Below are 17,826 nucleotides of genomic sequence, written 5' to 3'. Positions count from 1 at the left end.
TTTTTTGCACTATTAATAGTTTTAATAAATACAATCCACAAGGTCTTTCGCTTTATTGATAAATAAATAAATACAGTGAACTGTGCTAAGTCTGTTTATGTCGACGCCCATCATCTGCAGAACTGATGTGGGGGTGATATGAAAACACTTTGGCACCAATTCGCGTTAAATCAAAATTTTTTTTTTTTTTTTTTTTTTTTTAACATTTTTTAACATTTAATTGCTCACATTAAATTGAAAATGTGTTAATTGAGAGGAGACTGTACTTTTCATAACTGACAATAGTATAATTCTCAATTTCTTTGGATTCTATACATTTCACGATAACTAACCTTGTAACTAACCCTTGTTAAAGTAGGCTTTTCAAGCTGCCTACAGTAACCATTTGCTTTTCCTCACTTTGGACATGTTCATAACCCACTTGGATATTTTTTGTGTGAATGACCAATTTTGTGTGAATGGCTAAAGGTAACTAACTGAAAATACTTTATTCATGAAAGTAAGAATGGAGAATAGAAAGCTAATACATCAAATGTGGGAAAAATAAAAACAACAAAGGGGTTCAGGAGTAAGTACCACTGAAAGGACAAAACAACAGTAGAATAAATTGTTAGGAAAGGGTGGAAAGATGAATATGAAAGGAGGTACAGTCAAAGGAATGGGGGTGTTTGTAATCAGTGGTACGTGCCTATAGGCACATCAGTGGTACGTGCCTACAGCTAAAATATGACTCCAAATGACAAGTTGAATAGAATAAAAGTTGTTCAGCGTGCCAAATTCTACCCGAAGTCACTTACCTGACCAAATTTTACGCTAATTTACCACCTGACAATTTTCCCTACGGAATGTAACTTTTTCTAAGTACAGGCAGTCCCCTGGTTACAACGGGTTCGGCTTACGACATTCCAAGGTTAAGGGGCTTTTCAATTATATTCATCAGAAACTATTTCCAGGGTTATGACGCATGTTCCAGAGTTACGACTCCTACAATGCTGATCTGGCACAAGAAATATGACACCAAAAAGGCAAAATAATCAATACTTGAAGCTTTTTTGGTTGAAAAATGCAATAAGAATGCAGTTTACATAGTTTTCAATGCACCCAAAGCATTAAAAGTAAGGTTTTCTTACGATTTTTGATGATGTCCCGGCTTACGACGCGTCTCATGAACGGAAACCCCGTCGTAACCTGGGGACTGCCTGTAGTACCCATTTGACACTAAAGGTGACATGGAACACGGAGCTCTTTTATTTCTCAAAATTGCTGCAGTGAGGCACTGTACACTGCCCCACCATTATCGTGAGATATCTAAATCCAACCAATCATACACCACATTGTTCCAGGTCATTTCCTAAGGACATAGATTAAATACATCAACCAGATAAATGTCTCATACATACGAGTCATACAAATATGCCCTGACTCAAAAATGCACTTTCTTTCCATCTGTAACTGCAAGGATGGAGTGTCTGGACAAAATTTTGTTCCCAAAAACTGTCCGCAGACAATTTGGATTCTTATACCAATCTTTATTTTACAATTTAAACCGAATTTCTTCACAATATGGAAAAATTCACTAAGTGGCTGAACCGAGAGGGATTGCTTGGGGGATTACTCAGGTGTTTGTAGCTCATGCAACGTTGAAAATGGTCATCGGACAGCAGTGATTTCAAGTAACGTAAGATGTACATTAATTTTATGAGTTTGCTATCCCAGCATTGTGAATAACAACACTTTGGAACTTAACTGTTATGGGATAGTCTAGGCCAGTCCACGTTTAAATTACCAAATTTCAAATGGGGAGGAAACACCTGGCCAGGTATGGGCACGGTGCTTAATGGATGGATAGCTTCTTAAGAGTAGTAATAACAGGTTTGGGGTGGTGGACGGATTGATCCTGTAGAGCAGTATCAAGTGCCATCGATTTGGAAAGAATCAGGCTGGAAAGAGGTGCCAATACTTCTATAGCCCATAAATTCTGACTTCAAGGAAGAATGTACTGCGTCTCTGTCTCACATGTAATTTGCTCATAAATATACCAAAGGGGTTGCTGTTGGTTTTTGTTCTTGTCTTTTACTATAGTATGTCAGTTGTAAATGTAATTTTGCAAAGAAAAGTGCAGAGGGTAGATCTAGGGTACTTATCAGCGGCGGCCTAGACTATGGCAGTTGCTGTTTTTCTATGCAGTTTTACCTACTGAACAAGAATTTTATGTAATATTTATTCGAATGACTGTAATTAAACCCCCCGGGGGCCAGTATTTAACATGGCGAAATACATTTACGTAAATAATTTTCAACAAATATGCTAAAAAACATATACGTTGGTGAATTTATGCTTGTCTTGTACAAGAGGCCCCAACATGGGTTTGTCAATGGTAATTTTGAACTTCGCATTGAAGGTAGGGAAATTTTTTTAAATTTCTATTCTTTCAGTATGTACATTTGCATATCTTTCTCTTTCCATTAATGTGACTTTTTTTCTTTATTAGTTAGCCAACCTCAAAGTTCACACGGCCTCAGGAGCTGAATATTGATTTTTTTTTTTTTTTTACCAGTCACTTTGGGTTAAGTAGGGTTAGGTTGGCTTGGTTAGTTAGGTCGTAACCAGTGCTGAAGCACATGTTCGAATAGATCTTTGTGGTTCACGTAAACTGAATGTCGTGCATATTTTTTCTGGTTATGGTTTTCAACTTTGGGAGACCCCTCCCCCCCCAGGTAAGGGCACAGGACCTTAAGTAAGGTTAGGTTGGTTTGGTTAGTTTAGGTCAGGCCATGATATTCTAAGTAAGTTACATTTTGCCTGCTTTTGGTTAGATCACAGCCAGTGCCAAAGCCCCTGTTCGAACAGATAGGCATGTTGGTATATGCATGATGTCACCATTTGTATGAAATGTGGTAGGTCAGTCCACAATAATGAGTTGTGTGTTTAATGTCACAGTTATGTGGGAAATTATAGCCTAGGTTAAGGGTCAGCTTTTGTTATGAAGTGGCAGGCCAGTCTACAGTAGCAAGTAAGGCGCCTAGGCTAGCTGGTCCTTTTGTATGTAGAGTAGCAGATCAAAATTTTGTATGCAGAGTAGCAAGTCAAAGTTGTTGAATGCAGCGTGAAGGGTCAAACTTTGTATGTTGGTGACGGGTCCAACTTTATAGAAACATCCACATGATAGCCAAAGCTACAAAGCAACAAATGACCTCACACACTAAGCAAATTAAAGATTGAAATGGTAAGGTTCTAACAAAAGATGGGAAAATTAAAAGTAGATGGAGAGTATTTTGAAAATCTCCTTTGCTGTTCCTGGTTCCAAAGCGCACCCCAAACACAGTTACGAACAGCAGACGACGACACTGCAAAGTTTTATTCCCTAAATTGTTTACTTTACTCGTTATTTAGTTCAACTTTACTTTGTTATTTAAAAATGTTAATTTAATTCATGTCTATTGTCCCTTTTTTGCAACCAAATTACCCCAAAAAATTACAGATATTTCTAAAGTAGATACAATCCAATGTTTCTAACCTTGTCGTACATCTGGCTGCCGAAAACCATAGAGGAACAGACTACGGATAAGTGGATTATAATTTTTTTTTTTTCTTTGCTAGCACTTTTCATTGATTTAAGTCTATATTAGTATTTTTATTTTCTTTAAAAACTGTATGCCAGAAATAAATGTAACCTTTAATGTTTGCATGCTAAGAATGGCAAAATCATTGTTGCCACATTAGTGGAGCTTCACACATACGCCAAGGCATTATTATAAACTGTTTCCATGAATTCTAGTTGTCATAGTAATGCAATAATGACAAAATTGCTTTAATATTTATGTATGTATACTTCCAATATATATTTATGTACATATACTTCCAATACATAGCCTAATTTCACCAATTTCCACGTTTTGTGTAAGTCTTATACCCAGTTTGGAGGGTGAACACATAACGAATGGCAACAGAGAGAGAGAGAGAGAGAGAGAGAGAGAGAGAGAGAGAGAGAGAGAGAGAGAGAGAGAGAGAGAGAGAGAGAGAGAGAGAGGAGAGAGAGAGAGAAAGGAAGGCGAAGGAAGAAGGAAATGGGTGATGGTGGAAGAGAGAGAGAGAGAAAGGAAGGAAGGAAAAGGTGGGTGATGGTGGAAGAGCGAAGAAGAGAGAAGAAAGGAAGGCGAAAGGAAAATGGGTGATGGTGAAGAGAGAGAGAGAGAGAGAGGCGAGGAGAGAGAGAGAGAGAGAGAGAGACGAGAGGAGAGAGAGAGAGAGTAGAGAGAGAGAGAGAGAGAGAGAGAGAGAGAGAGAGAGAAGAAGAGAGAGAGAGAGAGGGTAGGTGGAGTTTTTTACGCGTGTTCGTATCCATTTCTGCATAATGGAATTTTTGTCTCTTGGTACAAGGACAAGTGTCATTATTCTTTACGATCAGTGATTCACAATACCCTAATAAATTATGGCACTGGGTGTAATGCACTATAGCAAAATCTCGTTCTGATACGAGTGTTCGTTACAGAAATAGGTATTGCCCAAAAACGTGCTTGCACTGTCTCTGAAACCCAAAGTAGGTATGCTGCTTAGTTGTCAATCAAGTTTTTTGTACTCAAGTATTTTTACAAGCTAGCTATTGAACAAATTTTTATTTTTCTCAATCAAAACATATGCCCATCAATGCTAACTTTCCTCTTTTAACGACTTTCTGGTCATTGCAAATTCGGCCCCATCAATTTCTTATGGTGCGAAAACAGACAAGAGGCCCAGGGACCGAAATCGATTGCGTCACAGTACGGCGGTAATCCGGTAGTAAAAAATCTTCATATATCCAAAAAGTAATTAATAAAGATATATATGTGCATTACAATTATAGCAATTACATGAATAGCTGATAACAATCTGCATGAACAACTGGTAAACTGTTCTGCAAGAAAGTTGAGTATAGCAATTATTTACAATAGGTACAAAAGTCAAAATGTTGTGACGTCATAATACAGGACTTAAAAGAACGTTCTAATTCCGAAAAATAATTACTTAAATTTGAGTCAGAATCGAGTTACTTTTTCGATAACTAATATTTTCAAATTAATCACCATAAATATGTAAAATATTGATGTTTTACTATTTATTTAAAAAATCATCTAAGTGCACGCTTCTTCGTCGTCTTCTACCAAACAGTTGTTTACTTAAAAACGTCCTGGTAAGGGACCGTGTTCCAATTGTTGTGATGAAAGTGCCTCAGCGTCTGTGGGTACAAGTGGTGTGGGAATTTGTCACGGGAAATGGGAAGTTTGTTGACACAAGTGACTCCGTAAACATCGAGATGGCATCAATCTTATAAGTTATTTAATTGTAAGTAAAAACTTCGAAAGCATTTTGGTGAGATTTCCACTGCCATGGCCACCCTTTTCACTACCCTCTGTTTAAATCTTAAAATTTGGCCTTAATTTCTAACTTTGGAGAAAATACTTACTTCGAAAAGAGAGTAGAGGTCATTAGCTCTGTTTCTCACCAACAAGAAGTCGCAACTGATGCCCATCTCCGGTGTCAGGACGCGTTATAATGTACTTTTTCAGAGGGTGGCATGCATTGATCGTCGTTGGCCTGATGCAGACCATGCGGTGTTTTACCCTATGTGTGAAGTCAAATAGCTTAAGTTATCAGTATATGGGGAAAAGCGAATTATTCGGACACAAGAAGCTGAAACAGATGCTAAACAAGCTTTCCTCTTAAAATAACCCTTCATGATTAAAAAAATTATTTTAGTTAGAATAAACAGCTTGGTAGGGAAACTTCCATTTGGCTGAAAACAAACCTCCCCAGCCCCTGTCCTAACCTATTTCACTTGATTTTTGTGGCAGCTTTTATTCTTACATAAACATTGTCATCAAGGGTACACTATGACTGGCGTGTGAAGTCCACCAGGGTTGAATGTAGGGTGAAAGGTCACAACTTCGGACTGGGGTAGGGGAGTCTGGGGGGGGGGGGGTGAAGCTTCGTCAGGTTTTGGAATAGCATCCAAGGATAAATTAGGTAAAGGTTAGGTCATATTCCCTGCATTTGCTCCATCCAGTTTAGGAAGGAATGACTATATTGTCTGAAGTATAATTTAGTATATGACTTAAAACTGGGTTAATATTTTAAAAAATACGCAACAATCATTGAGGGGGGGGGAGGGTTATGCATCCTGATCCTGAAGTAATTCGTAACTTATATAATTCGTAACCCCATATACTACCGATGAAATTTACCTTGCAATCAATAACAGGCTATTGCTTTCTTTGTTACATTTTATGTACGAGGGGTAGGGTACCTATAAATACCAGGTTGCATAACTGGTAGGCGAAGATTTGTGTACAACCTTTCAAGATATCAAGAATAGGCTCGTATAGATGTTGCACAAACCAGTAGATCTAGGGTACTAATCCGCGGCGGCCTAGACTAATGCAGTTGCGGTTTTTCTATGCACTTTTACCTCCTGATCAAGAATTTTGAGTAATATTTATTCGGACGACTGTAATTAACCTCCAGGGACCAGTACTAAACACAGCGAAATGCATTGGACGCCCCAATCCCTAGTGGATGTCGTATCCGTGGTTACGTTCGTTGCAGTCCGTGCGGAACTATTCAGTAGAATTACCACTGCAAGGAACGTAACCGCGTAGACGACATCCATTAGGGACTGGGACGTCCAATGTATTTCGCTGTGTTTAGTACTGGCCCCTGGGGGTTAATTACAGTCGTCCGAATAAATATAACTCAAAATTCTTGTTCAGGAGGTAAAACTGCATAAAAAAACAGCAACTGCCATAGTCCAGGCCACCGAGGAATAGTACCCTAGATTTACCCACAAACCATCCAAACAAAATGCAATAGCCCTACAATCGGCAGCGTTGCTTAGCATGGGCTGCGTACACTTTAGGCTACAGAAACACTCTCTGCTGGAGTATCCTTACACATGCAATGAAATATTAACAAACTTTTTACTGTATACATCTGCCTCATTTTGAGTTAAGACAAAAGGTTGTCGTACCGGTATTCCAAGTTACCGCTAATGCCTGCCCGCGAGCACCTTGACAACAGTAGACGAACCCATAAAATGGCCGAATACGCAAGCCTGATTAAATTTAATGTTACGGCTCTAAAGTATTGTTGGTAATTCTAAAATAAAAAAAAAAATGCGCAAGACATCTGTCTTAATTTTGAAAGATCGACGATTTGCGACGAGTCAACCATGATGTTTCCATGATGGCCAAGCCTTTCGTCAACCCAGGGACAACACGTTACGCCAGGCGTCATTATCACTAACGCTAAAATATAAGAAGATTCAAAACAATCAACTAACATATGTCGGAAAACCTAATTAGCTTGTATACCATCAGTTCATTAATTAACAACTAGCAAGTTTCCAAAGAGTCCGTTAATATTTACAAGACCAATCCGAGGGCGTTCTTCCAACCACGTTTTCACACTCGTGCCAACAACTATGTCGTATTTCAGATAATTTACACTACCTACATCATCAATAGTCACATCAAAGTAACGTCTGTACGCAGTCTACAAAGTTTACAACAATTGGCGTGTCACTTATTAGAAATAGAGGCCTAAAAACACTAAAAAGAAGGAACACTCACAGGCATTGTGATACGGCGCAACGTCGACCAGAAAAGAACAAACTAGAGGCCACCGCGTACCAACCAAAACAGAATAACATCAGCTGGAGCGCTGAATTCGCTTCGCAGGTTCTTCTCCCTTTTGATCAGTTATTGCTCAACGTGAACAAAGTCGTGTCACCATTATGAGCAATTCTTTGGTGAACAAATAGTAACATAAATTTACTATATAATATAATATTAAATGACGATAACAGCTGACTTTACAAATCGTTGTTACGCGGCGCAATTTCTTAAGATTCTCCAGTCAGCGTGGTTTAGTTCGTTCAACGAGAATGATCATGTTTGAACAACCAATATTTTTCGCATTTACTGGGTTGTGCAACAGAAATTTGTAGTTTACTCAATGTATGTTCTTCAGTGTTGCAGTTCCAATATCGTAAGGTGATGAAAGTACTCAAAGATGATGTATAGCTCAGTAATCATCATTTTTAGCTTTGATGCAGTCTAAAAACATGTTCATAGAAAAAAGGATATTATGACATGTTACTAAGCGCGGGATTTATAAACTGCCTCATAGGTACTATAGTAATCTTATACAGTAGTGTTATCTAGGCCTATTTTATATCTGGCGATATATAGATCAGAGATGGGTTATCTGTCTCAACATGCTTTCACGAGTGAAATTCAAGATATACCTCAAACGAAAACCTTCTTGTTGCTAAATTGTCAGCCATCTTGCAAAGAGACTCTTATATAATTTTTGGTCAAAATACTTTACATTTCATAAAATGAGGCTACTTGAAAGATAAAAGGATTCGGAGATTAGCTATAGAAGGTTATATTTAAATTGTGTGTTAATGTATATATGTACATAGTACATGTGCACAAACACGTGTGTATGTATATATATATATATATATATATATCATATATATATATATATATATATATATATCTATATATTATGTGTGTGTGTGTGTGTGTGTGTGTGACTGGTAAAAATGTTCTGTTACAACAGAGTTCCATCTAATAAAAGGAGCCCATAAAAACAACAAAATATAGAAAAAAGTGCTATATTTCAGACATCTGTCTTCCTTACGTACCTGAAGAGAGAGAAAGCTGTCTCTGAAATATAGTACTTTCTTTCTATATTTTGGTGTTTTTATTGGCTCCTTTTATATATATATATATATATATATATATATATATATATGTATATTTTATATATATATATATATATATAGTATATATATATATATATGTATATATTTTGTGTGTGTGCGTGTATGCGAGTGTGCACTTGTATGGATATATACAGCATAAAAGAGTAAGTAAATATATATATATAATATATATATATATATATATATATATATATATGTGTGTGTGTGATGTGTGTGTGTGTTTGTGTGTGTGTGCGCGCGCGCGCCCGTGTATGTAAGTGTGCACTTGTATGTATATATACAGCATAAGAGATAAGTAAGATTTCACAATGGAATTTTTGTACATGTTAGTGAAAACAAGTATACAATCAACTGGGGCAAGGGTAAAAATCGATAGCTTATTCTAACAATGCACGGGAAAGAAATATCATTGAGTCTAGTTAAAAAAATAATAAAAAATAAAATTGTCATAACATAAATATCAGTAAGGCAGGTATAAACATGGCCGTATAATTTCAAAAGAAATTTGTAAAATCCTTTAAATTTGAAGGAGGGTAGTAGGTATGTATGGTAAAAAGGGGGTTATTACATTGTAAAATCACTATTTCGTAAAATCATGGAGTCAAGTTCCCAGACAGATTCTCTCTCTCTCTCTCTCTCTCTCTCTCTCTCTCTCTCTCTCTCTCTCTCTCTCTCTCAATGACCATGGTCGCTGCGACGTCAGTTTTCACAAGTAAGAAGTCATCGCCTACTGAAAAAAAATGTGCCTGCCTGCACGTCCATCTTGGACCTTGATATTTCTTTTGCCTGATGCACTCGAAAACCTTTTTCTTGGAAATACGCTCTGGTTCTACACAAGAAAGGTAACAACTCTAATTTATTCCTTCGATCTATTATCTTATTGCTTTGACTTCGGTTATTGAAAAGAGTATTAGTATATGGAAATTGCGTAGAAATACATAAATAGGAGGCTTTCACGTCTACATGGGACAAGAATGATCAGTAAAAACGAAGAGCAGATGTAGGTCCAACCGTGCAAGTTTTTCATACGATACAATAGGAGTAAACATCACTGATAGCTGATAATGGAGAGCAATTGCAGATAATGTTTTAAACATATTTTAAGGTGAGGCTTAAGCAAAATGAGAGCAGTTGGTCTACACAGTTATTTAGAAATGTTTCATGTGACGATGGAATGAAAGTAATGCTGGATCTATTGTTTGTAGAAAAGCAAAAGGCAAAAAGTTATGATGGAAAGGCTGGAATAAGTGAGTACTGGAAATAACTGCTTTTTAAAAGTAAATTGTGGCAGTTAGGTGCCTATATAAGAAAAGGTACACGGCTGGAAAATACAGTCTGTTGAATGATTGAGGCGGAATGACTACAAGATGTGGGCCATAGGGATATCGTGGTATATATAAGAAATTAGAAGAAACGAAAAATGGGTCAAGATTTGGAAGCTTTTCATTAGTGTGCAGAGTGAGATATGCTAGATCGACGAAGTGGAAGCAGAATTCAGATAAAGAGAGCAAAAGGGTGAAAAATAAAAATAAAATTAAAAAGTTCTGGGTGCATGTACAACAGAACGGTTAAAAATGAATGAGCTTATCTTATAGGAAGAAAACACAAACCGTATGCAAGATACTCACAGATAGCTATTGTTAATTTAAAATAAAAAAAGTCATCTTTACAACAAGAAATGCGGCAGTTTCCCCAAAGCTAACAGGACTTTCTGATCATAAACCGAAATGGATTATTAAGTTCCAATAGCATAAATTTTCTCGTAAAGATAACTCCCTAAAATTGTATATTTTACTGAAATGTCCCCATGTATAGAAAAGTGCAACATCATATCTGCCACCTGTTTCTGGAGTTCATAGTTCACCATTATTGAAATAAAGAAAAAACAAAAAAAAAGTTACGCAAATGACCCTCACTACCCAACTGGTATTATCAGTCTTTTATTCTGTGGAGATATCTTTCCAGCATTGGCAATTATGACAACGCTCGTAAGTTTGAAAGTGGACCTAATACAGCTGTTTAGTGCCAAGGAATATTGCCTTAGCTTTTCTGACTTGTTGTGTATACTTCTTTGTTTTGGTGACTTGCCTCAGTAATTCATTCATTTACTATGTTCTCAACGTTTTCTCTTTTACAAGTTTTGGCATTTTATTTTGTGGACGCTTGCTTAGTTGGTTGATGGACTTTAGTGTTTGTTTCAGACGAGAGCATCTGCATTTTCGGTAATATTAATAATAACCTAATTTTGACAATTAAAATCATGTTCCTAGAAACAAAAATACCAAGTCTTGACAACATGACAAGGACAGATGGCTGACGTCTCGCCCAGAATTGATTTCAATGAAAGGGCAGAGCTGCAAGCATGACTATGAGTAAATGATTCGACCACATCTTCCTTAAAGCACAACGTGAAGATTCAGTGGGTGCCATTGGACGTGGTCATTTCAACCGAATCACTTCGAGAGTTTCAAATTGTTGGATAACCTTCAGCTGAAGCGGAGATCGCTTAGGAGACGCAACATACTGTGATAAGCGCCATAAGGAATAACTGTGGTCTTTCATTTTTGATCAAGTGACAATCGTTTTAAGTCTGTGGCAGATTGCTTGTTTATTTCTTCGCTTTTATTTTCAGAAAGAAAAAAAAAATAGTTTTCTGACCGGTACCAAAGGCTTGCAACGTAGAAAAGGAACATAAAGGCCTGATTCAGTTGTGATGACAGACTCAGATACAACAGTGTTTGGTTTCAGGTATCGAAACAAAGCTTTTGAAGGTGACGAAAGTCCTGGAGAGCGAAACACAGAAATAAGAGGAAACGAACCAGTAGCGCGCAACGTCTCAGACGCCGACGACTTTGCAGAAACATCTGGGAAAGTTGCAGTTGACGGCAGTGCAACAAGGGACAGTGTCCATGAAAATGCGGCATCAACGAGAGGGGTGGAAAACGAAAATTCGGACGAAGGCTTCGACGACCCACCTGACGGCGGATGGGGCTGGATTGTTGCTATTGGGGCGCTACTTTGTCAGGTAATGCGTGTTAATCCCGAGACTATAGACAGAAATTGGTCTAAATAATGCTTCTCGGCTCCTTAAATAGAAAATTGAGAGTTTCTATCTATAGTGCGAAGAAAATGCAGAAACGATTATCTCTTTCTGTTTCTCTTGTATTTTTATCATTGTTTCTCAAAAGGAAAATAGCTTGTCAACATTCACGTTTTTCCAGAAAGTTTTCCTAGCTTATGGTATATATGATAAGGTTTGGACAATATTTTTTTTGTTTTAACATATCGGATTTCAAATAAAATGATGTGCACTTGTAGCATAAATCCAGGCTTATTGTGTGGAAATAAGATGAAACAAACTGAAATGCTGTGCGATGCACCTAACACCAGAACGATAACCATTGCCAAAGGAAAGTACGTGAATGCTACCGAGCTCTTGACTGTGCTAAATGTGACATTAAGAGTACTACTCTTCTAAGTACACGAGAACTTAACGTACTACAGAGGCTCCCTACTTATAGGCACATGACCGAGAAAAATACTGCATAAATTTAAATGAAAGAGAAAAGAACAAGTATCTTGGATGATTTTGATATCCTTCGCGGATCTGGAACGAAATCGTGGTAAGACGTTCTACACAGGCAGACAGTTTCTCTCTCTCTCTCTCTCTCTCTCTCTCTCTCTCTCTCTCTCTTCTCTCTCTCTCATCTCTCCTCTCTCTCTCTCTAGTCTTTTCTCTCTCTCTCTCTATCTCTCTCTCTCTCTCTCTTTCTCTCTCTCTCTCTACGGGGACAGTCCTATTATGCGTCTGCTCTGTTACGCGGCAAACAATTGCGTGCAAAAATGGAAATAAACTCAAGAAAAAGCGTTATGATAAGGGGATATTCTCTTGGTAAAACAAGCCAAAATACTAAATAAGCTAATTACATTGTGCTTATACTCTCTGAAGACAATAACTGCAAATATGCCTATAAATTTCTTATTTTATTGCCAGTGACTTTGTTTGTGATAAATGAACATTTGTTTATTTGCAACAGTAACTTTTAAAAGTGTTCAGGAGGTCTCCGCCCTACCCCGCCTACCCCTCTCACCTCCATCCCCGTCCCAAAAATATATTATAAACTACCTGAATGATCCCACAAAGCCATTTCATTGCAATTCAGGAATGCATCATATGGACAAAACCCAGCTTTCATAGATGCCACCATGCTTGACGAAAATCCTAGCCAGTGGCCTGGAATCGATGAGATTATTCAAGAACCCAAATTTGCAAGAGATGAGTCTAATGCAACCTGCAGGGACAGAGGGATATTGCCCATGACCTTAAGCAGCCAGAGGAAGTTGTATCATTTGGACATAACCCAACCTGCACAGATCAAAAGATCTTGTTTGACACGAACACAACACAGCCTTCAGAAGCACGAGGGAGTTGCATCACGTGGATATAAAATATCCACAGGAATTTGCATGAGGGAGACATAACAGTGAATTCGGTAACTGGAAAAGTTGCGTCATGTGAACACAGCTCAGTTTCTAGAGACAGGACGAATTCACCTTTCTTGCTTCACGTGGATACATTCCAACCTTCAGTGATCGATGAAGACTACAGTATCTTAACATATGAGGGAAATAGTAATAGGGTCAGGAACTGCAATACCAAAACAAATCTCTGCATTTTCTTCTTCCTTTATTCAATCTATTTAGGTTCTGTAAAAGTTAAGAAACTTACATTTATGCCCAATAAACATAAAATCAACATATGGACAATGAGTGATAAAATAAATGCCAAACCAAATCGCAACCTCCTTTTCTGCTTTTATTCAGTCTCATAAACAACTTGGCCAACAAATTTCCATCTTCAGGCTCAGTACAAGTTAAGAAACATATATTAAAAAAAATCAACATGCTGACAGTGATATACGTTAATTTGAATGAAAATACTTTCACGCTGAAGTTTCCTCGAAGTAGAATAAGTCTCTACTAATCTTAACTCGGTTTAAAGCTGAGGTTTACATAACATATCGAAATAAGAAAGATTAAATTGAACGTTGCACAGGCAGCGACAGCGTCCCCGATGGAGGGCTGAGGTTGGGCACCTGGAGGTAAAGAGGTCCTTGAGTTTATGCCCTTGTGTTCAAGTTCTGGTGGCCATTGGTTTCCCACATATCTTATCAAACAAAATCAACAGTTTAACAGAAAGAAAAATACAGCAGATGGCAAAACATCCCTTAAAGATTTAAAGGCTCGAATGGTCTTTTTAATAATTTTGACTTCAAATGTCTGTATAAAAATTTGTTGTGTCCGAAGTATGGTTCGGAATATGTGGGCAGTTTGATGAAACTATTGATTACCAGAGATGGTGAACACAGGCATGAATTCAGTGACCTCTTGACCCCTAGGTAAGCAACCTTAGTCCTCCCTATACGTTAGATTTAATCTATCTGATTTAGGTTTATTTTATCATGTAAAGCATAATTTGAAACCGAGCTGAGATAATTAGAGACTTTTCAAACAGAGAAACCTTGTTTTATATTAATTTTTCAACTTATCTCAACAGGTGTTGGTGAATATCATATTATCGTCGTTTGGAATCCTTTATTCGAAATATCTTCTAGACCTCCAGACCTCTGCTTTGGTATCATCTTGGATATATAACTCGATGGGGTTTATAATGATGCTGTCAGGGGTGTTTCTGAAGGCCTTCGTAGAAGAATTCGGCTTAAGAATGACAGGTTCCATAAGCACCATTCTCACTTCTATTGGCATTTCTGCTACGGCCTTTGCCAATTCACCTTGGTTTATCATGTTCTTTTATTCCTTCGTAGCTGGTAATTGTCATTCATTATATAGTAATTTATGTCATCGTTGGTATATTGTGTTCATTGTAATTCATCTCTGACGTCAGTGTTGATGTTTGTTGTAAATTATAACTTTTGATCAGTTGTATTTCGCTTAAGAGTGGCAATAAATTTATTTCTCTTCTCTAGGTATAGGTACTGGATTGCTGGGATGTCTCTCATATGGAATTGTCACGTATTATTTCAAGAGGCGCATCGGCATTGCAAATGCAATAATGTCGTCCGGAGTCTCCACGGGACAGATCATTGGACCGCTACTCATCACGCGTCTACAGGATCACTATGCATTCCAAGGAAGTCTTCTGATTATGGGCGCCTTTTACCTCAATGGCCTAGTCGGTAATATGGTATTCCATCCCCCAGAATGGCACAAGAAAAAGCCAACAGCTCTTCCGAGGGCGACCAAGAGTGGTCACAGCATCGCTGAAGTAGTTCTCAGGATCTTGAGAAACGCCTTGAAAACCCTGATTCTCATTAAATCGCCGGTCGCTTCTATTGTAGCAATAGGGGCCGCCATTAACCTCATCTCTTATCTCAATTTTCTGACAGCTCTGCCTTTCGCTATGCAAGAGGAAGGATTCTCAGTTGATGACGCTGCGTATTGTCTCTCTCTCTCTGGTCTCGCTAGTCTCGTTGCCAGGCTCACGATTTCGATTGTTTCCGACTATTCTTGCATGAGTAAAAGGTACCTCTACATGGGAGGAACACTAACAGTTAGCATCTTCTCAGTCGGTAAGTAACGCTGTCACATTCATTTGTCTACACACACACACACACACACACACACACACACACACCACACACATATATATATATATATATATATATATATATATATATATATATATAGACATATATATATATATACATATATATATATATATATATATATATATATATATATATATATGTGTGTGTGTGTGTGTGTGTGTGTGTGTGTGTGTGTGTATTTATATATAAATATATCATATATATTATATATAATATATATATATATATATATATATATAATATATTAAAATCTATCATTTTGTTGTTGTAGAGTATCTTGGAAAATTCCCTTCTTTGTCGTCTTTGCTTTATAAAGCAGGATGAAGACTACCTTTCAAAATTATGAACAACGAAAAAAAAAAAAAACGCCAGCCTTTGGCCACGCACCACTGCTTGGCTGGCTTCTTTTAACCTGAAGGATGAGCCATCGAAAAGCTGCCACGAACAAACTTGCAGATAATCGTTACATGATTCCTGATTCTCTTTACAGCTTTCTGCTTCATGCCGAGCCTGACCTTCAAAAGCGTCGCCATGGGGATCTGGGGCGGCGGCGTTGGAGTTTACATGGGTCTCATGAACCTAATTATGATAGAATTCGTTGGACGCGAACAACACATGAATGTCTTAAGTTTCAACTTCTTTGCTTCGAGCATTTGCTTCATCACTTCTGGCCCAGTTCTGGGTAGGTTCTTTGACGTCATATATATATATATATATATATATATATATATATATATATATATAGATATATATATATATCTATATATGATTTTTAAGAGATCAGACCGTACTGAAAACATGGTTGCGTTATTTTTCCTTTTATTTGCCAGCACGAAATCATGACGTTCGCTGCGAAAGATTTATGTTAGGAAACACAGGGAAACGGGAAATGAAATATGGGGAAAGGAAGCACAGGGAAACGGGAAATGAAACAGATGAAGGCAACACAGGAAACAGCAAATGAAACATAGGGGAAGGAAACACAGGGAAACAGGATGTGAAACATAGGGAAATGAAACACAGGGAACAGGAAATGAAACAGAGGGAAAGGAAACACGGGGAAATAACAAATGAAACATTGGGAAAAGAAGCACAGGGAAACAGGAACGGGAACAAGGGGAAACAGGTAATCATTATTGCATTAAGAATGATTTAATTTTTTCCTATTGCATTCAAATACCAGTAATGATGAGCCAAACAACGTGGCAAGCTCTTTAGTTGATTAATAGTTCTAAAGACATTAATTCAGTTATGTCCAATAATAAATCTCAAAGCATATTATCATGTAAACGCTCCATTCTGTAAGTAGAATGGAATCAGTTCATGACCCTGTCACGCCACCCATATTTACCGGCCTAGATGTTCTTCTTCGAGAGCTCCTGCTTATCACACATCAACACTAGAAGCGCTCCATCACCTTCGCTTGACATATTTGTAATGCTCCTTATAATATATACAATATCGCCCTAAAGGAGCAGTTTACATATGTATTATGGGAATTTCTTGGTGATATATCATGTAAAAACAAGTTAGCGTGTTCAGCAGTATACCTACTCTTCAAATTCTGCCGAGAAAGATTAAACTAAAATTGTTATCACTGTCTTTAACAGGGTTCGTCCGGGATGTCAGTGGAAGCTACACCTACAGTTTGCTATGTCTTGCGGCATCGACTATGTTCGCTTTCCTTATGTTCCTATTCCTACCAGCCGCCCAGGCTTATGAAAAGAGGAACAAAGAAGAATTAGAAAACAAAAATGAGAATGTCTAGTCCATTAAAAGGTGAAAAAGAGAAAATCTTGTTGAGATTCCAAGCTTTAATAGAGATCGCTTCAATGAAATTCGATTCAGGCTCGTTTGTTCTCTGTACGAATGCAAAATATCAGATGCGAAGACGATAATAAAAGTCAAGAGAGGTTTCCGAAAATACAAAATTAACCTTTCGTTATTTTATATCATTTGATTTGAGATATTTGCATGTTCTTTCATAAGCGTTAATACATTTCTTTTACATCCAAAGGTGTTCATTCTTGTTCCTTTTTCTCTTAACACGTTTATGTTTCTCTACTTTAATTTCAGATGTCTGGATTTTCCTTCTAAAATAATATAGATTATTTTTCTGACTCCGAGCTTAAGCTTTGAACTATGTAGCCAGAGTTTAGTCGAATGTGTTGGGTTGCAGCTGAAGGTCATTGACTCTTCAACATTGCAGCTGGATGTTTACCTACATCATGTAGTATGTGTATTTATATACACTTATTCATGGAGAATAAGATTGTCAGTTTACTAGTTGGAGTATGACATTCTGTATATCGAAAAAGAAACCCACAAAGTCACTTAGTAACTTGTTTACTTCTAAGTATTTACATTTAGTTTTACTTAGAAGTAAACAAGTTACAAAGTGAGTTTGTGGGTTTCTTTTTCAATCTT

The 17,826-nt window shown here is 37.4% G+C and overlaps 2 protein-coding genes across 5 annotated transcripts in view; one reads left to right on the top strand and one right to left on the bottom strand.

Moving 5' to 3' along the window:
- Nucleotides 1-7,760, bottom strand: part of LOC135217278 (small ribosomal subunit protein eS27) — a 205,202-nt gene extending 197,442 nt beyond the window's left edge. The window contains exon 1 of the mRNA XM_064253024.1: nucleotides 7,605-7,760. Within this exon, the coding sequence (XP_064109094.1) occupies nucleotides 7,605-7,610 (6 nt within the window). The 5' untranslated portion in view covers nucleotides 7,611-7,760. The remainder of the gene's footprint in view (nucleotides 1-7,604) is intronic.
- Nucleotides 7,761-11,176: 3,416 nt separating this feature from the next.
- Nucleotides 11,177-17,613, top strand: LOC135217019 (monocarboxylate transporter 12-B-like). Of its 4 annotated transcripts, none has more exons than XM_064252586.1 (6): nucleotides 11,193-11,323; nucleotides 11,403-11,795; nucleotides 14,328-14,598; nucleotides 14,758-15,360; nucleotides 15,890-16,081; nucleotides 17,010-17,603. In XM_064252586.1, exons 2-6 carry the CDS (start codon nucleotides 11,484-11,486, stop codon nucleotides 17,165-17,167), a joined length of 1,536 nt encoding a protein of 511 aa, XP_064108656.1. In that variant the 5' UTR covers nucleotides 11,193-11,323; nucleotides 11,403-11,483; the 3' UTR covers nucleotides 17,168-17,603. The 4 variants fall into 4 exon arrangements, with proteins under 4 accessions (XP_064108658.1, XP_064108655.1, XP_064108656.1 ...); XM_064252587.1 differs by having other exon boundaries at nucleotides 11,198-11,295; XM_064252588.1 differs by having other exon boundaries at nucleotides 11,177-11,795; nucleotides 14,328-14,502; nucleotides 17,010-17,613.
- The last annotated feature ends 213 nt before the right edge of the window (nucleotides 17,614-17,826 follow it).

The sequence above is a fragment of the Macrobrachium nipponense genome, chromosome 7 (assembly GCF_015104395.2).
Source record: "Macrobrachium nipponense isolate FS-2020 chromosome 7, ASM1510439v2, whole genome shotgun sequence".
Taxonomy (NCBI): domain Eukaryota; kingdom Metazoa; phylum Arthropoda; class Malacostraca; order Decapoda; family Palaemonidae; genus Macrobrachium; species Macrobrachium nipponense.
The sequence above is the reverse complement of the archived record's forward strand: the minus strand, read 5'-3'. Positions and strand labels throughout refer to the sequence as shown.

Excerpts from the sequence above, each read along its gene's own strand:
- LOC135217019 (XM_064252585.1), top strand. The coding sequence starts at position 11,484 with ATGACAGACTCAGATACAACAGTGTTTGGTTTCAGGTATCGAAACAAA. Across the intron at positions 14,599-14,757 it reads CTTTTATTCCTTCGTAGCTG|GTATAGGTACTGGATTGCTG; the intron begins GTAATTGTCATT and ends TCTCTTCTCTAG. Across the intron at positions 15,361-15,889 it reads AGTTAGCATCTTCTCAGTCG|CTTTCTGCTTCATGCCGAGC; the intron begins GTAAGTAACGCT and ends TTCTCTTTACAG.